The sequence below is a fragment of the Corvus brachyrhynchos genome, unplaced genomic scaffold (assembly GCF_000691975.1).
Source record: "Corvus brachyrhynchos isolate BGI_N302 unplaced genomic scaffold, ASM69197v1 scaffold80, whole genome shotgun sequence".
Lineage (NCBI taxonomy): Eukaryota > Metazoa > Chordata > Aves > Passeriformes > Corvidae > Corvus > Corvus brachyrhynchos.
The window spans coordinates 2,233,132-2,260,861 of record NW_008236769.1 but is presented as its reverse complement, the minus strand read 5'-3'; the positions used below and the strand labels follow the sequence as shown (position 1 = coordinate 2,260,861).

Below are 27,730 nucleotides of genomic sequence, written 5' to 3'. Positions count from 1 at the left end.
GGCTAAGTAGGAAAATATTTAACTTTAGACTTTGGGTGGCCCTTGGAATCAAAATAATCACAAAAGCAATCCCTGTTGATCCCCGTCAGGCTGCCATGACGGCAGCTGTACTGAATAAGAGTCCCAAGGAGCAGAGCCTATGGGAGGGCAGAGCATGGGGCGTCTGCAATGTGTGACCACCTGCCAGACAGAAAAAGAAAGAAAGAAAAAAAAGCTGGTTTTTTTGCCCTGTTTTTTACTGTATATTCTTTCCATTTTTTTCTTTGCTAGTGAAGAGACTACACCTTCTTGCTACAGAAGTAGCTCAAGATCAGGGATCTGCTCCCAGGGACCTTTGGAGCTGACGTGACAGCCTGGGATGTGGCACTCATTTGCAGACTTCCGTATGTAAGACTGTGTCATCTACCACAGCCTGCAAAGGTCGTTATGAAGTCCATAGAAAGTCAAACAGCAGTGAAGAAGGAAGAAAGTGTCTTTGGCACAGTATCAGGAATAAAATGCCTTTCTCAAAGGCATTTGTGGGATATCAGGCAGAGTGAATTGGAATTAGGATGAGGAATTGTGCCATTAACACCAGCAACAGATTAAGCACTGATCATTTTCCTTGTGTATAAGGTGGAAGAAGACAAGTTAGGTATTGTGTGTTTATTGAAGCAAGAAGGTTAGAGATAAGATATAATCTAACCAAATCATGGAATGCAATATGGGAAAATAGTCAAGAGTTACAGAGTCTGAATCAGTGGGTTTGTCTAATATCTCTAGGTACAATTACCCCCGACGCAAAACAATTACAGAATTTCAGAGAAGGAGAACACCAGGTGAAGTGGCCCTGATCCTTCATTAGTTGAGTAGCTTTAAAGACAAGAAAGGACACCTGCACATATCCAAAGCACTCAAGCAGCAGGAGGAAGACACCTCCAGGAATTTTGGAGTGTACAAATTTGGCACCAGGAAGTCCACTTTCTTTGCACAGAAACAATTCAGATGGATTCAAACATTTAAATATTTTCTAGGTTTCCATTCCAAATCTATGAGCATTTTCACTTCTTTGCTGTTGAAAACAACCATCTTATTATACTACAGTACTGTCTGTGTGAAATGCAGAATTTTGTAACGAAATCTTGTTTTCTCTTCTGAGGTCATCCACACTCAACCCTTAAGAGTTGACTCTCTAGGAACAACAGTGATGAGGACTAATGTGGACTATCTTCAAATCCCTACAGCCTTGGTTTTCACAAAGATTTTAATTTTTTAATTTATTTACCTTTTCATTTGGAATACACCAGCACTGTTGAGGGGGATTCTAAAGAAATAACAGCACATTATGAGTCTGAATAGGAAATGACTGGAGAATATAATGGAGTTCTGGACAATACATCTGAGGGATGTCTTTAGAAGAGCTCTTTTAAAGACCAATTTTGGGGAGGAATTGGGAAAACCTAGCCACTCTGTTGAAAGGGATAGAAGGGCAATGAATTCTACTGTAGGATCTCTTCTTTTGCTGACTCGGTGAAGACACATTTGTCATTCAAAGACAAATTAGAAAAGGGCATGGATCGTGCTACATAGATGCTTCATCTCAGTTATCAGCCAGGTACAGGCAGCTTCCAACACATCTACCTCCAAGTGCATCTGAAAAAAAAGCAATCTCTTCTGGTAGATGTGGACAGAACACCTTTGTCAAAATTTGAGTTTGAGCAAATACGGCAAAGCGGTTTAGCACAGGGAGGATTTGTCCCTGCAGAAATTGACACAAATTCCTTTAGGACAGGGGCAGCCACCCCAACCACATAGCTGGGATTGGAAGCAGATAGAATTAGGGAAACTGGAAGATAACACTGTGGCCTAATGTAAACTCTTAAATCTGCTGTAAACAGAGCAGTAACATTGGCACACAATAAAACTGGTATGTGTCACTGCACTCCCAGAAGCAGGCGTAGGGAAGGACAAGACACATGAGTGGATTTTTGTCAACTCTGAGAATTTGGTTTGAGGAAAAATCCAAGCTGACAGAAACTGTGGCATTTTAGGTAGCATTCTAGTGATGGAAGGTAAGCTGGAGAAATCATGCAGGAGAGAATAATGGGAGATCAAGAGGAAGGCTCCCATTTGATGTTCTGCTTTGCACATGGCGCAACTTGGGAGTAGCAGCCTTGAGAAGGCAGCATTCCTGGATGTTCCAAGTGCAAAGACCAATACCCACAAAAGCAATTTATTAGGAAGTTTCTGACATGCATATCTTTAGGAACATACATCTGCCATTTTCAAATACATGGTTTAGGAAATAGGAATTATTACAGGCTTAAGTTTAGGGATATGTCTCTTTCCTTCTTTAGCTTTGGCTCTAAAAATAGAAGTTTTGCAAGTCTAATCTTGTGAAAGATCCTGAAAGAGAAAAACCTCTGCACATCATGGGGCTGCCCCTAACAAGCCCTTTTGGGTCCAGATGTAGTCCACAGAGAGCCAGTTCAAGTACATCTGGACAGTGTTCACAGAGCTGCACATGCCAGGAGCAGTTCTGTCAAGTGATGCTGATGGTCCAGCAGAGAATTAGCCCCCTGTGGTCTATTAGCTCTGACCATACTGGACTTGAGCTGACCAGTACGGAGACCCTGATGTGATTCCAACTGCAGTGGAGTGCAGATTCCTGGAAATCATTTGTGTCTGTACAGGACATAGCCAAATAGTCCTTCCAAGCACAGTTCTGGAAACACAATACAGAGAGGCTAACTACCTCTGCAGGAACCTCTTTGGGACATTAAGGTCATGTTTAGCCAGAGCTCATAGCCCAGTAGGATCCCAACTCACTCTTCCAGATCTTCTCCAGTATCCCTTCATCATTTCCCTGTGTCCCTGTGTTCCTCTGAGAGAGAGGTCTGCTCTCTCGCAGAACAGAGCCTAGGAAGAACATCAGTATTGAGTGAAAGCTAATAAATCCCCCCACAGAAGTCATGAGCACTATGCAGAGGCATACATATGGCCTTGCAAGAGCTTGCCCTGATCTGCCTGAAGAGCACTGTATCAGAGCTAACACACCCTCTCTATTTACAAAGGGACCAGAGCATCTTCCAAATGATAGCATTTCTTAGCTTCCTAGTCTTCTGTGGGTTTTTGTCCAGCTGAGTTCTAAAAACTTTTTAAATTTAATTTTCTTCTTCATCTCAGGTTTGGAGATAAATAAGTCTCCATGTTGGGATATACTACTTAAGGTGGATTCTTCTTGGGTTTGGTAGTCCCACAACACACTGACACAACTGCAGCTCTGACCTGTGTCGTAGGTTAGAACTTTATTTCCCGGACTGGGCAAGCTCAGCAGGCTGGAACTGCCTCCAGCTGCCTGGGAGGAAGAGGAGTCTGGTTAGAGAGCAGTGCTCACAGGCCTCTGCAGGAAAAGTGACTTGAGTGTATCTTCACTGAAAAATCCCAAGGACCAGCTCTTTTCCTCTGTCACTACCTTTGCTCCTTCCAAGGACTTCAAAGTGCACACCATAAAACTGGGATGGGCTGGTCACTAGCACATACAGACTCTCCCCCTACTACATGTTTTTTAGGCATTATCACAAAACAAGTAAATAAAGACAGTGTTTAATAACTGAAGGGGGAAAAATAAAAGAGTATGGCCCAGCATCACAGCCAAGGAACCTGGCATACCAGCTACTAAAAGGCCACATGGAAGCACTGAAATTAATCTTAATTCATGGGATGAGATTTTCAGAAGGGTTAGGTATCCAGTGACAATGTTTAAAAAGTAAATGCACAAAGGAATAATATGCCTCCAGAACTGTAACAGAAAGATTGCATAGAAAGTTATGCATTATGGATGATTTAGCAATATCATAGCACAGGCTCCAGCAAAAAGAATGAAATCATCCCTATCTTTCCATTTGTCGGCAGAATTTTAACAAGGGGCTCCTGGGAGCTCTTGGGGGCTCCTCCATGGCTCAACAGACAAATTAACTCATCAAAGGGAAGGTAGGGATGATTAACTAAAAAGAGCCCCCTCCAGCCCATCACTGGTACATGCCTATTTCACCCAGATGGTGTTCACCTACCTGAAACTGGTAATGAGAGTCTCAGATCGGATTTACAGAAAAACATATATAATAAGGTGCCGCAAGAGTGACATGATAGGAGTTATTGGTCTGTGATGCTCCACACTGCGCCAGAGGCAGCAGAGCTGTTTTGTAGCGTTAGCCTCTGTTTTGTAACATTATCCTCTCCACCCGAGAGATTTCCTGCTGCAAATAGGAGACTTGGTCTTCAGAGAAACATTTGACCTGACCCTTCCTACAGGAGAGTGGGATCAACAGCAAAGAAAATGACAAGACGTGGCAACACTCCCATCACACACAAGCAGAAGCACTTTGACACCCTTTCACTGGAAATGGATGAATGTTTCTGCAGTGTTAAGGAAAAAAATCCACAAGTTTTTTTGGCTTTTTCCCAGATGCAGTTGACGTGACAATTGCCAATGTTTTGCCTGATGTCTTCATACTTATGCGAAGAGTGATTGCTGGGCTTTTAAGGACAGTCAATACAGCCAAGAAAATCCACACCAGTCCTGGTGAGAGAAAAAACAGTGAAGCAAACACAAAACCAGAAAAAGAATTTCAAAAATGCCTAAGTTTCCCCCAGACAAGTAGAAAGAAAAGCCTATTTCTCCTTTGTATATGCCTGGAGGGTCAAACGCCTAACAGAGCACATCCAACCAGAGGTCAGGAAGCGTGCACTTCTGTTTTCTTTATTAAAATGATTGCATATGCATCCATTTCAACCGGACAACTTTACAGTTTCACTAGTCCAACATTAAGCCTGTGAAAATGGACAAGCTCAGTACCTGTGGAAGCTAAGATTAGCCCAACAAGTAGGTTTTCTTCTATGAAAATTTGTCATGAAAACCAAGACCAGACTGAGAACACTCCTGACTGCCACCCATCTTCCTCTGAAAATGAGGATTTGGCAATAGTGGGATTCTAGCTATATACAAGCATGTCTCAAGGAAATTCCATAGTTGCTTAGGACTATGGGCTAAGATTTTCAAAATGGGATCAGAAACTCCTTACCAATACTAATGAAGTAATTTTAAGGAGGGAAGAAACAGCAGCAGAGGAACATAGAAACACTTCCTCAACTTCTTGTTCCACGTAGTCCTTCTTGAACAGGTTGGGTTGGGCCAAATGGCCTCCTGACGTCCTTTCCCACTTCAACCACTCTATGATTCTGAAAAAGTGCTCCCCTGCTCCAAGTTCATTCTTCATCCTTTACCACCCATACTGTCACCTGCACTACCTGGCTGCCTACACCTCACCAAGAAGCCCTCTTAAACTGGATACCAACAGACCAAAGATCCTCTTCACTCCATCTCAACACACAGGGCCTGGGAGACTGGAGAACATTATTGCTAGATCTAGCTAGCCAAGTAAAACGTATTTACAAGCAAAAAAAAAAAAGAATCCCTAATACTAGAAGAGTTCTAAAACTCTCGTAATACCTGTTTTTCACTTCTGGTCACTGACTGCTCTGTGGAAATAAGCAAGTCCACAGCATTCTCACCAAAGTAAAAATCCCAGTGAGATGTCTCACTTCCATATAACATTTATTACCTAAGGTCTCTGATGCACTTCCTGAGTCATTATGTCACTGCTTATACAGCAACATGGGAGAAGAACAATTGGATTTTTTGCAGAGGTTCTGGAGTACTTTCAGAAAGAATTTTTTGTCCTCCATGAGAAACTACCATTCCAGGAGAAAACTCCCATTGTTTCTTTTAGCAGATTATATGGAAGTTCCTCTGACCAAAACAATCCTCCAGCAAACCATTATCATCACCTTCTTGACAAGAGGTGAGAAAGTTTTCTGTTGGGGTCCCTCCCCCTGCCATGTACCCCTGGGAGAGGGGCCCTGGGGGGGAGACACGGGGTTTCCCTGCCCCTGGACAGCCTCGTTCCCATTGGTTGGTTTGTGTTCCCTGATAACGCCAAGGACCCTCGGGTCCCGTGACTGCAGAGTTCCTGAGCTGAGCCCCGGCCATGCGGCTGGAGAAATAAACATCTCTGAAACATCTACCACGAATCTGTCCATATATACTTCTTTTCCACGGGACTCCTGGTTTGATATACGCGTGTTGCAGTATTCCCCCGCTGTAACAGTTTTCTACCCAATTTCTCTATTTTTATTCAAGTGTATCTCCTGTAGGAGAGATCTGCAGTCCCTCACACCGTTTGATGGCCTGCCCCTCCAACTCCTGATAAAGATTTACTCTCACTGAGCCTTCAAGGAGCAGCTATGGCATCAGGCAGAAGTGTAGAGGTGTAGGAAGTTCTCCCTGCCCATTCGACACCTCCAACCCTGTAATGTGCTTGGAAGGGATGATCCTCCTAAACTTTACATAATAAGCTGGATGGCTGTGAGCAGTTCAGGCAACTCAAGCCTGTCATAAATCAACAAGACAACAACACTTGCCTGAGGCTGCCACCGTGGCTGCTCACAGAAAATACTCTGTTCTCCTGATTATCGTCTTAGTGATTAGAAGTACCCATTACGGACCAGCACCCCATTGTGTTACTCACAGTAAAGCACAAAAGCACAGATGTGTGTGAGGAAATGGAAGTATTATTCTAGTGCATCACACAGCTCACGCTTCATGACAACACCAAAATCTCAATAGGTTTTGGGTTTGTGCTTTCATAAACAAAACCCAGTGATTACTGCATGTGGTAAAAAGCAAACTCCAATCATGGCCCTTCAGACTCATCACTGCCACAAAGTGCTAATTAATTTCTCAATCATTATGAAGCAAGACTGTTGCTCTGTTGTGTCAGAACGGAAAATTCAGCCAAAGCAACCAGCTATGCGTTGCAAAGGGGATGATTTCCACCGAGACCTGAACCCAGCTTCCATGGCTGAGTGTGCCTGCACACGCAGTCAGAGCTCCATGCCTGCCAAGGCTGCAGCCCATCACTTGCAATGGCATTAGGATCCTGTATGCACCTGCACAAAGCTACCAAAATAAAAATCAGACACTGGAGAAAAAGACGCCTATAAAGGTGGCAGGGGGCACTCCTCCAGAAAGGCTGCAAATTTCCAGTGCATCTGAGGATTAACCACAGTAGTACAAAAAGAGCTACAAGTAGGTAAGTTTTCACAGACACATATACACTCTCCTTTGTATTTTTTCTCTTTTCATGGGGAAAAAACCAGTTCAACATGATTCAATACCAAAACCTTCTCCCTCCAACAAATATGCTCTGTGCAACTTCTTCCTCCTGACCTACACATGCACAATAGGTTAGTGGCACTAAGAAAAAAAGAACTCCTGAACGAAGCCTTGTGATAATTTTATCCTTCTGTAATGACATGGGCCAGAGTTAATGTTAAGTGGGATGGGGCAGCAGGAAAAGAGCATGCCAGGGTTAAGATGGACCATTTAGTAGCAATTAGCAATGATGCATTGTGCAAAAATAGCAACAATGAAAAAAAAGAAAAGAGGTTACACTAGAAACAAAACCATTAACGAAAATAAGTTTAATTTCACCAATTAGCATTTGTCTAAGAAAGGCAAACTTTCCGTTGCTGTTGTAAGCCAATGGGGAATTAAAAAACCAGAAGAATCTTATCACAAATATTTACTTTCCACTAGCAATGAGTCTGGGAGTGTTTTTCTAACAAAAGACAGAGCTACTGTCCCACATTTTTGTGACCCTCTCTGTAGTTCCAGGGAGAAAATATTTAGTTCAACATTATCGTAAGCTAGAATATGGCTCTATTTATGTGACAAGTTGACAACATACAATTTCATGCTTGTTGAACTGATCTGTGTTATATATTCACTGCGAATATTATGAAGCCTCACCATTATAAATATGAAACAGTATACACTTATTCAAAATAACTCCAGCAGTAGCAATTTATAGCTCGGTTGTTTGTGTGCTTATGAAGTCCAAATGCCACCTTAAGAAGCTGCATCTCACTAAAACAGATGTGGAGTGTGACTGTGACCAAAGTGGATTTAAGATGACCTCTGTGAAAGGAGGCTATTACATTTTTGTTTGCATGGCAGCTGACACCAGTTCGTATTTAGCTACGTAGCCAGTGGGAACACAGTGTAACACAGTGTCCTCAAGGGCTGGTTTTAACACAGGCCAAGACATCCATCTAATGACCTAATTAGCTTACTACTGTTCTGGTGAGTGTTGGTCTTCCCTCTTGGAAAAGGACAGGTGCTCTCCAGAGCAGCAGCATAGTGAGTATCTCAGGCCATGGCTGCTCCAGGTGGAATGTCTCCTTAATGGGACTGTGAAGTGGATCAGTCACATTTTCTTGATTGCACGCCTGGGGAACGGTCTTGGTGGCCGCACACGTCAAACAATAAACTCTCAAAGCAATTGTTTTTTGCTCATTTGGGACTTCTTTCCTGCCTGAAGGTTTCAACCAACATGCCAGGTGGCTCTTGCATTAAAACAGAGATGTGTTTAGACAGTTTGTAGTTTGTCCAAGTGGGCAAGAAAAAAGGAACAGCAGCACACCTTGGTAACACTAGATACAGAGCATTTGCATAAACTCTTTCCAATTATATAGCAGCTGGTTCAAGTAAAATAAATTCCACTTACTGCTTGAGCCTTTTTAAATGTCAGCATAGCTAATCACAGATCATCGTTTACATACATCATCCCACACAGACACGATGTTATTGTGCTGGTCTCCTATTTAGCAGATGTAGAGCCCTGAATCAGGCCAGAGACACTGGTAAAGGTAATGCATTCAAACACACAAGAAACATGACATTGCTCCATTAGGAATATAAAAATTCTGGCACTTTTGCCAAGTGTCTGCTATTTTCTTTCCCTGGAAATGAGGGTCTTCTTCTCGTTTCACAAGTGGGTTTTATGATACATTGTTACCTTTTATCATTCTTATAAAGTTTCCTATCCCAAATCTGCATCTTTTGCCTTTTATGTTTATTGTTGTATTAAACCTACGACGTTGTTTCACTACTAAATCTATCCCATAACCACGCACTGTACATTCATTTCTCTAGGACCTCAGTAGCTATTACCTGTTTGCTTTTATGATCTCTTATGAACTGTTAGGAATAACAATTTGCAGGAAGGTTTGTAAAGTCATCTCAGCCTGAACTCAGCCTTCCCCTTTTCTACCATACAGTGATACTCTCCTCTCTACAATGAAATCCCATTTGTCATAGAAGCAGTTCATTACAGGATGCATTTTAGAGGGATGCGAGTTCCCAAATACATGTGCTTATCATGTAAAACATTCCATGTGTGTGAATCTGAATTTCAAAAAAGCCTGCTTATTAGAGAAGGAAAGTACATGTTGATACGACTTGGTCCTGTGTTGCTTCCAGATTCACCAGTATGCGCTACTCTACTGCCCAGAGCCATTTTGTTCATGCCCTCCAAGGCCTCAGACAGGCTGCTATGTGGTGCATGCAATCACAGTCCTTTCAAGCACTTTGATAAGCTTTATTCTGCCATTATGCCATCTAGAACATTAAACACAATGTTTAAGTTCTATGTTAAATCACGATCAGCTCCTATTAACTGTTCCAAGCTCCTCATTTTTATCAACAGTTACTTTATTAAATCCTTAATAATATAGATGGAATAGTTAGTTAATTTGTGTGTTGAGCCATGGATGTTAATTTGTAAACATAATAACATACTGCAATCATTTGCATAATAGCATTTTAATCTTTTTAGTAAAAGCTGTAATTCCCTACAAAGTACGCTGCAGTAGAAACTAAGTGACTATTGGTAATAATAAAAAAGGCCTTAAAATTCTGATCCTATTATAGTGTTGGAACATACCCAAACTGCTACCATAATCTCTGAAATGTTACTGTTCTCTGATTTAGGTGTCTGTGTCAAGAATAAAAATGAAGTATAACTGGTAGCAGTAGACTATTTCCTAAATGTAATTTAGTATTCACTAAGCACCAGCACTTTGCAAATAGCTGTGAGGCTTTCCTTCAAAGTTCAGAGCTCTAGTTATGCATATTGTGTGAGGTACACCATGCAGCTCACCTCCAGCCTCTGTTGTGCTGAATAGATGGCTATGATAAATCATGCTGATTTGGCACTGAAGGGCATCAGCCATCAAGGATTTGACTACTGTGTCTTTTTTTCCCTGAGATTATATCTCCTTGAACTGCCTGCCCAGGGCTACTAGTTTTGGAGAAAATTAAAAAGTGGAAAAAATGCTAGGGAAGGCCACTACATTAAGTCTATATAGGCTCAGTTCTCTGGAACCCATTAACACCAGTCACAAGACTGGCAAAGAAAACACTGGTGGTTGTTTAAAAGTCAGGCCAAGTCATTTTACGCAAGATCTGGTAATTCATTAATCAATCTGGCTGCAAACCTTGAATGAATAACCTGCAATGGTGAAAGAGACTGGCAGCACCACAGAACATGAGGGATCTTATAATCTGAACCAATGCAAATTACACTGGTGATGTTTAAGGCTTCCCTCAACACTCATCATCTTCCTGATAAAACCCCTTCCAAATAAGTAAGAAATCATTTATCTCCATTAATTCCCCTGCTGCCAGAGGAAAGACAGTCTGAATTTTATTGTGCATTTCTTTCCCTCCTCAAATTCTCATTGCTTGTAATACAGCCCTTTTTGGCAGCCTACAATAAAACATAGCTATCTTTTTAGGCTTTCCAAATACATGGCACATAGAATGGCCTTGAGAATTAACCTGGGATACACCTATACAAAACAAGTAAAAACAAAGTCATCAAATATAGTGAGCATCTCTTTGGAACACAGAATCATGTAAATAAATTAAATCTGCAGAAGGGCAAGCAATGTGGGTTTTCTGAAGTCTTTTTAAAGGCTAAAAAAAGTGTTTTGCCAAGTACAAGATTTATGATTTTACACAGGTTCGTTGTACTTTAACAGGTTATAGCCAATCTATGGGCTGCATTTTCTCTTACCATCAGCTGAGTTACTTGCAAAAAATGCCAACAAACACCCACCATAGATATCTTCCCTCTCCATAATGCTAGGCATGCATCATAAATAACTTTAAATATGACTAATCTTACATGATATGGTACAGTATATTTCAAGATGCCTCAAGGGACAACAGTTCTCGTGAACACAAAGCCTTCTCACTCATGACACATCAAGTTGTATGTTTGTTCATAATTTCACATAGCATTGGCTTTGAGAATGAAAATTTAACCATCTTGATTTTCTGAAAGTAGCCAAATTAAAGTTTTTGCAAATACATTTTTTTTCAACCTTAGTTCTTCACAAAACCAAATCACAAAAGTGAATGGTGCAGTCAACCATCTAAATAACTGGTCTCGGGTGACTTGTTAACTATTTACTTGCATGAACTTGTGTCAATAGACAGTGCCCTGAGGGGCAAGAACTCCTTCATTTTATCTTTTCAAACAACAGGCAAAGAAAATTAGGTGAAAAACAGAAGTGATCAAGCTGTGAACAGAAAGAAATCACCTAATTCATAATGTACCTACGTACAAACATTGGCAAGAAGAGCCTCTGTGCTGGGGCAGTAAAGGCTTGATTCGAGACTCATATGGGTCACGCTGGCATGTGAGCAGAATAGTGGAGTGATGAATTAGGTGTGCCTGCAAAATGGTGTGTTTTAATCCTAGAGTGAAGGCCAGTATCTCATCACACCTAAGCGGATGAGAACAGGGATTTATACTCAACACTTACATACTATCTAGACTAATTGGACCTTTATCTCACTTGGCTCCTGGTTGCTACCATAACTATTAATAATTTCTAGCCTGGGAGACTCCCAGTGCCACTGGGAGTGCCTAAGCTTGTGGGTGCTCAGCTCAAGTGAGCTTTCAGGAACACAATTTGCAAAAAGACTGAAAATTCACTTTCTGAAATACAAGCCTTTCTTTAAAAAAAGTGCACCAGAGACACTCAGGAACTTTGTAAAGGGCTTTTGGACACTGTCCCTCACATAGGCAATGCCACACGTACTGCATTAATACCTCAAAGGAGAGTGTGTTTCCTTCAAGGCTAGGTTTGCAATTCACACCGTACAGCTTGTGCAAGTAATGCTGCTCGTGTACTTCCCAGCATTTGCTTGTCATTCTGGTTCTTTCCACCCCAAATAGGCTGTATTTCTATTTTTGTATGACAATGCCGCATCTGGAAGCTTAAGTTAGATAAAACATACTACTCCCACAATGATAAGAGAGGAAAAAAAAGTTAAAAGAAGGTATAAAAAGAAGTTATTTTCTTTTTAAAAAAGCCATTGAGGATCAATATGCAAAAATCTAGTGATCGCCAAATGAGAAACTGCACAAAACTTCCATCCTCTCAGCTAAAACAAAGAGTTCCTCACAGAGTATGTGAAATAGTCTCTGGAGGAAGAAGACATCTTTTTCTGATCTTGAGCACCCCCAGTTGTCACATTACTGAGCGGCAGAGGCAAGAAATAGTGCAAAGTATCCAGCTGCACAGTGGAGAATGGGGACAGGGTTAATGTACAGGAGGAGAAAATAACTGTTTCATTCCCATCTTCCTAGGCCAAGCAACCAAGAATGTAAACACAATACTCTAAGAAGCTGAAAATAGTCTAATTTTGCACTGCAGTATTGTAAAATACCATGAGGGCACAATTTGTCCCTACAGGTTAAGTATGGGCCAAGCTGTGATGAGACAGCAGTGCAGCCTGCAGCTGAAGTCAATGAGTGTGAGGAAAGAAAACAACAGAATTTGTGTGTTAGGAAAGAAGCAGCGTATTTCATTTCCAAACAATTACTTCTGACCTATTGCTTGCTGTGTAGATGCATTCCACTGGCTGCATTGCCCCTGCTTCTCCACATCTATTCCCCTGTTTCTTCACACTGGAGCAGCTCACTGTCAGACACACCCAAACATGCCCATGAGATGTTGTCCCCATCACTATCTCCCAATGAGGTTAACTACCAGCCTATCTGCTTGTCCTGCTGTTTGCAACATGCTTCCATTTTCAGAACAGGAACTGTTTCCTATACAAGGTGTGTAGGGGAATGGTCACTACCTATCCGAGACAACTTTACACTCAGCAGCTGTGGCCATCAGAGCAGACAGGCAGTAACACACAGGACAAGCAATGAGTCTGTGGTCAAGTTCCACTGGTTTTACTGGAATAATTTGTACGCTTAGAATTGGTAAATACGTAATTCTATTACTTATCTGGAGCTTGCACTTTGAAAGTCTGCATCTTCAACTGATTTTTCCTAAAGGAAAATGCCTCTGCATTTGGCTTTTGACAAATGTGGAAAAAATATGCACCCTCGGTTATAAAAAAAGCAAAACAAGTCTCCACACACTAGCTGCAAATGCGGACCCTGCCCCCCTGCCTCCCCGCTGCTGACCACCCAGACCTAGTCACCAACATGCCCTACCCTGCCTGAGGCAGTACAACTGCAATTCAAGAACCAGACCGGGTTTGGAAACTTTGTAAAACAAAGTGTGGAACATTACACAACTGAAGATAAAAAGAGGGCCTAAGCCCAAGGCTTTGCAGGGCTATTTTGATTCAAATAAAATTAATTCCAAGTTACTTGGATGTAAATCACAGAAATTAAACAGAGAAGACCAGTTTCTGCTATCAGTTACACTTGTATAAATCCAGAGCAACTCATCTGCATCAGGGAGATCACTGTGGGTTTACAGCTGTATACAAAGAAAGGAGAACTTTATTCAGGACATCAAATCTTAGGTAAGCATTTTACTGTACTATTTCAGTTAATTTTTTCCAGCCTTTAAATTCTACCATGATAATTTGGGGCTTTCCGGAACCAGCAGGCTAGCTGTACTTCCTGGAACTGTGGTACCTGCTGTGTGAGAAACAGCACCCACAGCTTGCTTTTGTACAAGGTCTTCCTGCCAGCTAATCAATTTATTGTCCAATTTCCCAGTCAGTGAACGATCTATGGCCTCTCCTATCAACAAGGAGGGAAGGAAGTTAGGGCTTAGGAGGGGCACGGCTGCCCGAAACCACAAGGTGGAGAATTATGAAGGCTTTACACAACAAAAGAAAGAAGACTCGAGACAAAGAGACAGCAACTCTCCTCTTGTACACCCTGATCCCCAATGCAAAACTGGAAAGAAAACAATTAAATCTCTCCTATCACCCCTTGACTTTTAGATTGCTCTCCACCAGGAGATCTATGAAACATCACAAAAGCTGAGTTAGTCCCTGAGCTACTGACAACCCTCACTGCCTTCTCTGCCACACTCACCCTTCCTCTCCCCTATACATAAACAAATTGTGGAACTCTCAATTTGTGTGCAAGTAACTTGCACAGCAAGGCTCTGAGTGGTAAAAGCCTTTACTAGAAATGTTCCAGCTACTCATCACCTAGCTGCTGCGCAGCGCTCTGCTTCTTGCTGAGGAATTCAAGTGGAAGACAACAAATGAGTTTCAACTTCTGTTTTGCTCTGTAGCTGACAACAGTGTAACCCTTCACAGTGACGCCACAGGGCAGTGTGCTCTAGGCACTCTTTAGCTGTTTCCTCCAAAAATCAGAAGTGCCATTTGAATCCTTTTAAGGCTTTCCCTCCCACACCCCTCAGATTGCAGGTCTGGTTTTGATGATGAGGATTGTAGGAAGCAGTCAGAACCCATAATATATCATCAGGTTTCTTGTCTCTTATTGGCAGAAAAATAGTAAACTGTTGTCCACCAGGCTAACGAAAAAAAATCAGAAAAAAAAGCAAGCAAGGACTTTGCAACATGCACTTGCATCATCTTGCCTTACCTCAAATATATTGGCGGGTTCATTGCTGTACTGACTGGAGATGATCTCTGACTGGTCACTGTACCACTTGAGTCCCCCCAGAAAGCTGTCCGCATCCAGGTCATTCACATCTAGTTCAGAGAGGTCAAGTTCTGGGAGATCTGGGCAAAGAGGCTGGTCTTCGCCAACCAGAGCAGCACACTGCAGGATACAGCAACACAGAAATAGTTTCATTAATTACCAGGAATCTATTAACTAATATCATGTGATAAGAATTAAGCCTCAATTAAGCTATGGCACAGGGGCACTAGGATTGACTTTGTTTTCTGAAAAAAGAAACACATAGTATTTGGTCATTGTTAGCTCTATATAGCTATGTAAAGGGGCGGGGAAAACAGCAGGGCATAAGCTGCCTTCTCTATCACATCTCTGTCCAGGGACAACAACGTTCCTTCTCCCTATACCATTTCATAATAACCACATTCAAAGCTTTAAATCCAACAGCAGAAGCCAAAGCATGGCCTTATTCTCCTGTTTGAGAGTGAACCAGTGCAGGTAGAAGTTACAGATGAATACCTCTGGGCAAGGTCTGTCACGAATTTCCTGCTACATTCAGGTTAAAGAGGCACAGCCTGCTACAGCCTTCAGCCCTGGAGGCTGGCTCAAGCTGGAGACAGTCACACTTTCACTTCTACAGAACCTTACTGTTATCCTTTCAGCCACTCATGATGGTGGCCACCATACGGACATAAAAAAGTGTGAGTTAGTGACACTGCTGGTGCTCTTTTCCTGATGCACGAAGCACAGCCACCCAGTCAGGCATAAGGGTCCTGGCAACCGAACTGTGGCTTGAAATATCCCTATATTCTCCTCTGGATGACAGGCATAGTTAGTTCACGCAGCCTTTCACCTGCTTGGTGTGAACACATCTATTATCCCAGCCGGTTTCCTAAATGTCCCCAGAGAGAAGCTGTACTGAGAGAACCAAATGGGTTTTCCTCTTCTGGCAGCCTCTGATTCAGTATTCCTAAAAAAGGGTCTGTGAAATATTTTGGTTGAGGCCGTAAACAGAGTCCAGTCTGCAGGAATCCTCTTCAGCAGTGCAAAATGTTTTTGTCTGCACAACTTAGGAAGAGAGTGGGGATAAATAAAAACAAACCTGGAATAAGTGTCCTTTTATATGCCAGTATGAAGTTAGATAGGGTATTGACTGACCTACTAAGGAAGAAAAAATTAATAACATACATCCACTTCAACACAGCAATTGAAATGTTAGAGTATCCACCAAAACCATTTCCTAATTATAGAAAACACAGAGTAACAGTTTGGCAAATAGCTGAGTCCCATATGTCAATGCTGCTCAATTAAGCAATTCCTACTGCACTGTACCATGTATCCTTGTAACTCATCTCTGAACATCTACGTTGATACGGACACGCTGCAAAGCACATGTGGAGCTGCAGAGGTACCAGGTGCTGAATGGTTAAAAGCCATCTAAAGTCAACTGAGTCTAAGGGCATCTACCACGAGTATTTCTAGCACTGTGTTAAGGATGGCCAACAGCAGGACATCCTCAACACCCGTCAGTTGACTGGGTGGTTTGACTGATTTCCCAACTTCTATTTGGACTGAAGTCAACGGATAAAGCGCCACTTTCTGAAGGCACATTTCTGTAGGGCACTAACAGTGTCCAGGGATGTGAATTGCTCAGTACTGCTTATGTCACTCTCTCAAGGACCGCCCTTTACAATAATGCAAGCGAGAGCTGCTGAAGGTGCATTTCATTGAGGTTTTTGTCCCCGGAATCTCGGTGCGTCTGCAGAGCACAGGCTGGATGCAGCAGCTCAGCCGTGAGCAAAGATTTTGTCTGCTGGCACGAAGACTCGGTGCAGCTGGTGTGAGCTATAATTTACCAGACAACTTCTACGTCTACCAGGACACTACAAGATAATCATAGAGTAGGCCAAGGGGCAAGGAAGCTGAGAGGCTGCAAAATGAGGCTCTGACATAGGAGTTGTTTTTTTCCTATTATTTAAGGGGCTGCAGAACTATAAAAAGTCAAAATCCCACTTAAGTAATCATAACTTTTTTTTTTTTAATCTAATTTTTTTTGTTTTGAGCATAAGGCAAAAAAAAAAAAAAAAAAAATAAGGGTTTCCTCCTCCTTAGTGTGAGACACAACCTTCTGGCAGCAATCTTACAATACAGAGATGACCTTTTTTGATGCTTGGCCGAAATCTCTGATCTCATTAAAGGATAATCTAGTTTTTGACTGAAAAGGTAGACTCTCAGCATCATTCTCAGGTTTGTGTTCTGGAGGTCAGTAGCTTATAACTGATGCCACAGACTTCTAAAGTATCCTGCTGATCTGTTACTGCTTTCATTTATAAAAATAGCTTCACCCTGTGAACCACCTACTTAAACATGTTTACTTTTGGTAATCTGCATTTTTAAGTTCCTACAGTGGGCTTTTGAAGTAACATAAACAATGGTATTAAAAAAAAAATCCTGCTTATCACAGCTTTCATTTACCTATAGTAACTGCAATGTCACCTAAAAAACATAACTGCTGAAATGAAGTATATATGCCTTGTCAGTGTTGACATGATAATAAAATCAGTGTTTCTGAATATGACATTATGCTTCTGAGCACACAGAGCACATTAATCTGAGACACATTAGCAGCAAGTGTTCCTGTTATTAATTTATATTTGGCCTTTGGATGATGCCAGGTTTAACACTCCAAGTCCTAAAACTGTCCTCATCTGACACACTGATATTTACTGTTTGCCTATACATCTGTAACAGGTGCACCTGCATTGCTAGCACACATTTTACTGTCTTCCCACTGTTATTTGATATGATAGTTATTCCATAACTATAGCCCTAATTTTACAGTAACATTTAGGAGGATAAAGCAGTCACTAAACACAAAAGGCTAATTACTGTGCGTTATTTCACTCCAACAGACCTTTTTTCTCTTAGTTCAGGCGCAAACAGTAAATTAGCTTAACTGCACTGATGGTAATGAATCATTATAATTAAGTATAATTCTCCATTAACCTTTCGGCTGGTTTTGTGCCTTTGAAGGTAAGTTTTAAAAAATTAAAAAAAAAAAAAAAGAAGAAGAAGACTGGACTTGTGCCATATTAATTATATTAATGAAAATATAATCTGTGTTTTATTTTTAACAAGTTTTTCAAAGTGCCAACGGGATGAACTCAGGAAAGAAAGAGAGACCTGACAAAATGTATGTCATGTGGATTCTACCAATCTTCGCAACCTTACTGTACATCACCTTCATTAAGCTGTGAAGCACTGGGGATGCTGATCAGCTACAGTGATGCAGGCCTTTATTAAACAACACACCATCCTGTCATTATGTGAGAGAGAATATAATACATTTTACATTGACAGCAAATATTAATGATTCAAAAAATGATATCTGCCCCCAGTACTTGCTGCCTGCATTATTTTAGCTCAGTAAAGGTGATCCCCTGAGCCAAAGCAGCACGCAGATGCTAGTGTTGCTACAGGAAGTGCAGTGCAGGAGCATATTGGCAAAATCCTACCCACAGTTAATCCATCCACCACACAATTAATATTAAGATCAAACTCTTTTCTTCTTTTTTTTTTCTCTCTGCACTATGAAAAAGTCATTGACATAAATTATCTATTCTGTTACTAGCTTGAAATTACTGCAAGAACTCTAGTGATTAAAATAAATCTTCCATATTTCCATATAAGCTGGTTCCTCAATCAGCTCCTAGCAGCATTAGGAATAATACATGATGGAAAAATGAAGCTACGGCAGCTGAGACCCGTGCTACAAGCCAGACAACAACCCACAGGATACTCCAGCTACTCAGAAACAATTAGGACTTTGGAGCCAGAAAGTCATCCACTTACTGCCTTGACTCATAATAGCTACAGGACATATGAATTATCCATATCTATTCCACTTTACCAAGAAATAAAAACAAGATAAGACCAATTACAATATGCAAACCAAAATCTGTGGATACAATGGCAAGCTGCAAATATTTAAAACATTACAAAATTACCTGAGAATCCACACACATGCTCTGCCAGATAGGAAAAATTTACTGGAGAACACGGAAATGGTTCACTTTAGATGGGTGGCTCTCTACAGCATGAACATCTTATTTAAAAAGCATTGCCTGTAACCTGTTTTTCCTTCCACCACTGCCCAAGGGGAGCATTTTAAGCACTTATTCCAAGCCCGAAGCCAGAGGATTAGTTCCTTTGAGCAGGTCTGTATTTGGGATTCCTCTCCATGGGATCCAAAGAAAGTTTGCCTTGCTTTGCAAGTTGCCCGAACTTTCAGGTAATGCTCCATTTTGCTGAATGCAAACATGCAGAAATCCTCAAACCTCACATTATACTCCAGAGATTACCACGGGGCTGCTTGCCTTTTTTTATTTTTTCCTTTATGAATTGTAGCCAGCAGAAGCTGTGGATTTGATGTATTGCCGTCTATTTTTACACAAGCAGCAGCAGCGGCGGCAGCAGCAGTAGCAGTTCACACAGTCCTGCATAAACTCTATTCTCATGGTTCATCCTGTTGTCTCTGCTGTACAGTGGGATTTAACCATTTCTTGGACTACTCAGATTGACTGCAAACCCTGCTCTACGGGGCATTAGCTACAGCGTCAGTATTCCAATACCACAAGTAGCAGGGAAACGTCTCCTTCCAGAAATCTCTTTTAAAAGCATCTAAAGCCAAACAACAGGGTATTCAACCCTGTGTGCGTGCTTCTATTCTGCAGCTGACAAACAAGGAAAAAACCTTCGACAGAGCACAGTGAAACCAGAAATTAAAATATGAAGCCATGAGTTAATTGTAACTTTTTTTTAAAAAAAAGAAATGTTAGCCTTATTCTAAATAAACGTGGCATTTGTCCAACCAGGCCACTGAACGCCACTGGAAACGCCACTTCAGACACCGATTCATATCAATATCTTAGAGCATAAATATTGCATATGACGGGAAAGTGAGCCAGAGGCACATGAAAATAGTTTCCAACTGCAGGAGATACTATACTGATGACAGGAGCTCAGCTTTGATTTGCTCAAGGCATCGCAGAGTAACCTTAAAATAGAAAACTTACTGGAGTTAAGATAAGATAGGGACTTGTTTGCAAAGTACGCTGCCTCGGCCGTCCTGCCGGTGCCCTGCCGAGCCCACGGCCCCCGCAAGCTGCCGGCACCCCACGGCCGCCCGCGCCGCGCACTCCTCACCTCGAGATCACTCCATACAGAGTCCTGGTTGCACATGTCCCACGCCATCCAGCTGCGGAGCGACGGCAGGAAAGCTGGCAAACTACAGTCCAGAGGTAGGCAGGCAGGCAGCAGACACTCATGCAGGCAACGAGACCCTCTCTGAGAGTGAACCGAAGGCACCTGTCTTACTACTGTTCCCCGTCACATGACAAAGCTATTAAAAAGTAGGCTGGGCTGTCACTCATCCAGCCTTCTGGAGCCGCTGCTCCAGCCCGTGACGTCAGCCAGGGGCAGACCCAGCCTGAAGTGAAGTAAATCTTTGCAAAACCCGCTCAGACCTCGGCGGCCGCGGCAACCCGCTGTGATTCAAAGCAGATTTCCACGCCACACCTCTGGAACGCTGCTCCTGCCGTAGCACAGCTCCTATCCCTCCCCATATTTTTTAATTTCTTAGCTTGCTTTCTTTGTCTTCCCCCCACACCCCAGCACACAATAGGCAGAGCTGCGCTTATAATAAAGAAAAAGTGAAATGACTCCCAGCCGAGCTACAGCCTGCGTGCTCTGAGTAGCCCCAGCACAACCTTTCCAGTGCCTGCACCGCTTTCCCGGCGCTGTTCTTTGGAGAGGCTATCCCAGAGTTTGGCAAAAGTTACACCTCCTCCCAACATTTTTTGCGCTCGGGGTTTTTGCACCTCCCCAAGTATTTTAGTTAGGCTAATGGTATCTCGTACACAATTGCAACTCAAGTTAGTTTTTCCACCGTAAATGTATTGGCACCCCGCCCCGCCCCCCCCCTCCCACCCACCCCAGCATTTCTCTGAAATGGACTCAGCATCTATAAAAAGCGTTCCTACAGTTATGTCACCTGCTCCGAGGGGGAAGCCTGATCCTGTTCCCAGGTGGATTACAGTACCTCTGAGCTGCTCTTTAATCACTTCTCTGTCTCAGCGCATTCCCCAAGAAACCATGGCTGTTACAAGGAACTGTCTCCGTCCTGCCCGGGACCGCCCTGACCCCCACCCGCCTCTATAATCTGCCTCAGGGCGCATTTTTGTACCCTTCTGACCTGGACCCAGCGTTTGTTCATTAAAAATAAATAAATTTAAAAATCTCTTGTCGTGTGAAAAACCAGACACACTGTTAACAGACCTGTGTCTCCCCGTCAAAGCCTTTCCCAGACAATAGGGGCTGCTGCAAGTGCAACTGGTTTGTGATACCCCTTTGCACTGCATACGCAACAAACTCCATGTATCAAACTGAACTGCAAAATGTTGTCCACAACAGGGAATAAACCACCAAAAATAAAGGTCTTGTTTAACTACCCCACCTGCCTGCTTACTGTCTTAAGCTGCAGTTCTTTTAGTTATCTGGGTGCAAAAATTCTCGTGAAATGTAATTGCTGGTTCCCTTGTGCTGGGCTACCAGTCAAAGTTACAAAACTATAGCTTATCATCCTCCATGTCATGAAATATTCATTTTCATTGTTATTTGCAAACTTGAGTATTCTAAAGACTAAATGAATTCAATTATTATACCAGGCTATGGCAATTTTGCAGAGAGAAATAAAATAAATAAGAAGTACAATTCTTGAAATAGCCTTTTTCTCACAGACACTGGAACCTTCAGAAATGGTAGGAGGTCTCAGATATCTTCTTAGCTTATTTGTGTTTCCTTGTAATTCATTATTGCCAGTCCTGATAAAATGTACATTTTTCCAAGCTTGTGCTTCAGTTGCAAACCACATCACACTGTCATATTTTCACCAAGCACTGATGACAAAAATGGCATTGTTTTTACTTTACCTAATTAAAAAAACCACAGCAAAATACCGAATAACTACAGAAAGCCTTTCCTACAAATAATTAAATTAACGGTATTGCTTTGCCCTCATGACAAAAAAAACCTAATTTCCTTCCCAATTATATGCTGATTTAATGATAAAACTGCAGTAAATTATTAAGATCTGTGGCAAAGGTGAGTACCTCTACCCCTGAACAGTCAACTGTGAAATAATACTGGGTACCTGCGTGCCTGGAGTGGAGTCGGCTCTTATTAATTATTATCTGTGGATCCATGGTTGGTGGAATATTCTCCTTCAATACCTACTTATAATTGTGTTCATTGACTGTGCCGAATCCATCATCTGGTTTTTTTTGAAATTTCATTCACACCTTTTATAGAAATGTATTTACACTGGAACATTTCATATTGCTGTTTTGGATATTTTGACCTGCTCATGTTGTTTCTATTTTCTACACTTCCACTTCAATGCTTTCCCTTCAAATTAGCAAGTTAACTGATAAATATAAACTGTGACCTTAGTGGTGCTCTCACCATACAAGCTTTAGAGATTGAAGAACTTTTTTAGTGCACTATTGAGGGAGCAACCAATAGGTAATAATTGCAGAGCCCCCAGAGCTTTTCTACGGCCCTGTTTACATTATAGCTTGAACTTTGCTGGCAGTTCCAGTGTTACCTGGAAGAGATGCCAATCAAGTCTCCAACTACAAAAGACTGTGAGATTTCAACAAGGGTTCCCCATTGCTTGGGAAGAATTTTTTTTTTTTTAACTGAAGTGTCTAAGTAGAAGCCATAGTACAAATTTACCCACTAGGATCTTTCTTTCCCATGTTTTAATGTGGGTTTTGAGCCTAGTGCCCCAAGAAGGAGAAAAGCAAGGGAGACAGCTGCAGTGGTGGTGTAGTTTGGAAACGACGCAGCCTCCGCACATGCAAATGAAGCCTGTGAAACCCAGCCAGCACCTAAGCTGCTTCCTCAAAGGAAACCTTGTCTTCTGAACATTCCCTAGAAGCTTTAGCAATGCTCTTCCCTCTGTTTTGACAACACTAAAGAATTGCACAAACATCTTTTGTGGGGCAATAGCTAAGCACATACACACATGATATTTGGTTCCATAACAAACACATACAGAGAAAACCCTCCTTCAGCTGACAAAGTCTGCGGGTCCATTTGACACAATCTGCCCTGTTGAAATGTCCTTTACCAGGACACCTGTATAAGACCACCTCTTCAACTACTGCATTTCCCTTGTTTTCAGGTTAGTCTGTACCAGGTCTCAGCAATTCCCAAATGTTGCCTTTTCTTCTTTAAGGGCCATGATTCAAGAAAGTTCTGGTAAGCCTTCCAACAGCATTTGGGCACTAATTCCGAAATCCTGACATATTTCTAGCAGGACTGGAAGGTATGGCTGCCTGCAACAACAGGAAATAGACATGAAAGACCAAAGCCTTCAAGCCCTCTGTCCTTGACTTTTTCCTGGATTCAGCATTCACTTTATCTCTTTCTCCTCCCACCCACATTTTCTAGCTATGGTCAGGTTTTTATTCCCTGTAATTTAGGTCTCTTAAAGAAGCTACTGATTTTGGAGACCTTGTGATTTCGAAATTCAAAACTTAGCCCCTTCATTACGGCACTGAGGAAGAAATCTTTTCTTTCTTTGCCCCCAAGACTGTGATACTTGCTGATTTTTGGCAAAGTTTGCTACTTTTCCAGTGGAGTAAGGACAAGCAAACTTGTATATAAAAATAGTGAGGAAGTTTCAGCCCGATGAGGTTTGCAAATCAGTTCTCACATCGATTCAACCCTTTCTGCTAAACCCTCCAAGAGTGAATGGCTTTACAGCAAAAGATCAGCCAATGTTGTATATAAAATAGAAAACTGCACTCCAAAGGTGGGTTAGCGTGAATGGTGTTCTATATAAAGTATATGTACCCTATTAATTTTTTATTAAAAATCTTCCTTCTGTGCATCTTTACTCGTATTTTTTGCACAGTCCTGTATTTGTTCTCCAGTCCATTCTCTCTGTTCCACTTCTGTCCTATTTGTTTACTCTTTTTTTTTCCCCTTCTCATCTTCTTTTCCTTATTTATCCAGTTCATACTACCCAGAATACACTCTCGATAGCATAAGCTGGTGAATCAAACTCCTTGAACTTCTGGGTTTATTGGTGCAGTAATTCTACAATGGACTAAAGCCATCTGCTCTCTCTAGTTTTGTTAGGGCAGTTAATGATCTGAGATATTTTTTAACATAGAAACCCAGGACAGTGCTCTCTGGAAAACTCAAGAGATCAGGGCCAAGTTAATTCCTGGCCCAGCTCTGGGTCACAGGCTGCTGTCTGAGGAGCTGTATATTTGAGAGTCCAAAATAACTTTCTCTGAACAGCGATGCATTACTGACATTACTGACACCAGGCTGAATTTTGCCACATCTGCCTCCACAGACTGAGGGCTCAAAAAACCAGCACTGAATGCCAGGGGAAATCACTCACTTGTTCACGTGCAACTGGACCTGACTATGAGTATTTACTATTAGTGCAGATTACCTGATTATCAGTGTTAACCAGGCTGGGAGACACGTGACTCTTTGTAACTGAGTGCTTGTAGTAAAACCTTCCAGGAGTGTTCAAGTAAAGCAGGAGGGTCACAGGTACCCATTACAAGCAATCTTCCTATAATCTTTCTTATACCTCCCTGAACATCACCCTCTTTATAAGCATGTTTCACTTACTCATTATTAAAAACAAGAAAAACAAACCCACTCCAGCTGATTACATAAAAAATATATTTGTCACTTGTTTCCCTCCAACATTTGGAGCATATGTTCTCCAGAACCCTGCTTTGCTATGATTTGTAGGAAAATCCAGCTTGTCAGGCTTACTAAAAGGAATACGAGCAGTGTCTTTCACTTGGGTGTTACTATTTTATAGAAAGACTGATATGTAAAAGAGTATCTACCTTTAAATTTATGACCCCTGTATGTTTGAGAAATGGAGCCATGTAAACACATCCGTTTCCTGGGGAGGCTGTGGTGCTGTCTGAGCACAGACACCCAGGCAAGCCAAGGAGACAGACTCCAGTTTTGCACTGTCTTGCAGGTTGGCAGAGCAGGCAGGACCACATCAAAATCGCAGACCGTTGCAGATCTTCATCATCTCTCCTTTACTCACCTCACTGCTGATATTTCCTTGGAACAAAAGAAGTCATAAAGTTCTTATTATCCTCTTATCCTTCCACACATTCAAGTCCCTGGGAAGAGACCAAAATCTGCTCATATCTGGTATTATCAGACCCAAGGAACCGGTTTCTGACATTCCTGTTCAGGGGCCTGGAACATCTGCCCTTACTCAGAAGTTGTGCCCTTCCTCTCCCACTCCCAGCCTTGCTGGGATGCTCACACTCCTTCCGGGGACAGGCAATTGTCCTCTCCAGCTTCAGCCACACAGGGCAGAACCTGGGGAAGCTTCAGGAACACACCTTGTATTTATAACACTCTGAAGCATTCTGAACACCCCACCCAGATCTTTCTCATTATCCCTACTACCATCCACCTTGCACCCTTTCCCCTGAGCACCTAGAGAAGTACCCTGGAGCTCTTGTTCCCTGACTTGTTCATAGTTAATGCCAATCTAGTTTTTACTGACTTTTTCTGAGAGGGATTTGAAGAGGATGATCCCCTGAACAACCACCATGGATACAGAAGATTCTCTGGTGCAACCATAAGCAACTTGGTGGGAACTACCAGCCTTCAAAGCTACCAGCCTTCACTGAGGTGGCCACCCAGCTGCCACATTGCATTTGGGGTTTGCTTTGCCATCTGGCCATTTAGTGACCCAGCCAGGGCCTCCCAGCCTGAAGGGGAGCTGTGATGCCCAGGCTGCCACAGCAGTGCAGGAGAGCGCACACCCTACCACCAGATCCACGCGGAGGCTCGCAGTAGCTGGTGGAAGAAAAAAATCTATTATTTCCATAACATAGGGTATCTCCTCTATAAAATGCCTGGTAAGGCGACTGCAGTGGAGCGCACACAAGGCTGCAGCACAGCACTGGAGAGAACAGTAACCTTTAAATACTCTAAAATCAAATCTTGTTTTACACAAAACTGCTATGGTAAAGTCGATGTGAATGAAGCACCTTTGAGTGAAGGAACAGAGGGAAAGGCAGTGGACAGTTTTAGTGCCTCCTAGCAATTCTTTTTAATAAACTAGAGATGACAGACAGCCTTACCAACACATCTCTCATCTTCAAATATGACTTTCTTCAGACAGAGCTCAGTGGAACTGAGTCAGCCTTTTTTCTTGGGCCTAGCTCTTGGCATTTTTCATATTAAAACGAAGTATAATGTGGACATAATTCTGGACTGTAGTAATCTGATGGGGTTTTAGTAACATAGGCCACAGATTTGCTCTGCAACAATTTTAGGCAAACAAAATAAAATGAAGGTATCACACAAAAGACCTAGTGTTTGGGGTTTTTTAAAATACACTTATGGATCAAATTACGCTTTATAGAGTTATGTCTGCCTGTGGAAGAGTGCAAGCTTTTGCAGAAACTCCTGTCAGTGGGCAACATAGCTCCACTCATGCAGCAGCCAGCACTCACTGCTTGGCCTCTGAAGCTCCCAGACTGCAGCAAAGGTCCCCTTCCCCAGCTCCTCACAGCCCCTGCACCCTGTTTTCCTGAGTCAGCCAAGGACAAGACGAGATGGGATCACCTCATCACAACAGCCAACAGTGTCATGCAGACAAGGCTTCTGAAGGATCAGCTTTGCCTGACCTCTTAACTAGTAGTTCCTGCCAGCCAAAATTGAGCCCTGGAGTTATTTTTAGGCAGAACCCTTCATGAATTGCAGTTAACTTGCAATATGCAAACTAGTGACTAGTGCTAGAGGAATCCCTATGGGTTTTGTGGTTCCACTCCCTGCTCAAAAGTCCAATTATTCATTTTTCTTGGAGCTGCAATATTAATCTAAAAAAGTTGCACAAATGGCAAGAGATGTCATCCTCCCTCCATCCCCAATTCAGATAACTGAAATAAAGGAAGATAAGCATTTAGCCCAGGGCTTATTAGCTATACAAAGTGCAGCTGTAAACCTTCAGAGGCTGACCTTCCTCCAGTGATGCTTTTGACAAAAAATTTGTCAGTACTTTCACCTCTGACTCAGGGCCAAACAAGCTAGTGCAGAGATGGAATGGGAGAACTAGCCACAGAAAGGTTTGGGTGAGTTACTATTTTATTTTCATTTTATTTTATTTTATTCTGTCCAAATCACTTGCCTCAATACCTGTATGAGAAAATGCACTAAAGTAGAAGAGGGGGTTAAAGTAGCTGGAAGGGGTGACTGCTCTAAATCCTTCAGAAGGGAATGGAAATCTTTAAATGGATTTAGGCAGGTTTTGAATCAGACCTTATCACAGAAGGTGGGACCAAGGCAGTTCAAAGCAGAAACTCCTCCACACATTTCCACCTTTTTTTTTTTTAAGTTTTCATACCATTCAGGCTTCCCCAGCTTTCCCCTGTGAATGCAACAGGGATATAGCACTGAGATTGCATCAGCTATCACCATTTTAGATATCTTTGTTCCCAAGAAATTTAGTATTTGCTGAACATCCTTTGCCCTGGGACACTGATTATTTATTATTTTGTAAGTGGGTACCAGGAAGATTCACGCTTCCTCCCCAAAAGAGCTATGACTGTACTTTCATTACTTCCTGTCTATCAACAAATAAGGTAATATTGCTACTTCTATGTTTGTCCCTAATGGATCTCTACCACAGTAAAATTCCTCAGCAATCTGGCTCAATTAAACACTATTTGTTGTTTCTGCTCTTTTGAACTCCACACGTGGATGTGCAAGTCAGGGCAATGCAGTTAACCAAAAGCATTGAAAGGACTGTGTAGGATTCACACTGAAACAGAGACTTCACCAGAGTGCACCTT

The 27,730-nt window shown here is 42.1% G+C and overlaps 1 protein-coding gene across 4 annotated transcripts in view; it reads right to left on the bottom strand.

The window, feature by feature from the left end:
* The window catches only part of PPARGC1A (PPARG coactivator 1 alpha), a 368,953-nt gene that overhangs the window by 49,008 nt on the left and 292,215 nt on the right, over positions 1 to 27,730 (bottom strand). For 3 of the 4 annotated variants that reach the window (XM_017727555.1, XM_017727556.1, XM_017727557.1), the window contains exon 2: positions 14,769 to 14,948. In XM_017727555.1, coding sequence (XP_017583044.1) covers positions 14,769 to 14,948 — 180 coding nt within the window. Of the gene's footprint in view, positions 1 to 14,768; positions 14,949 to 20,009; positions 20,337 to 27,730 lie in introns of those variants that run through there. The other variant, XM_008645018.2, reaches the window with a different exon arrangement.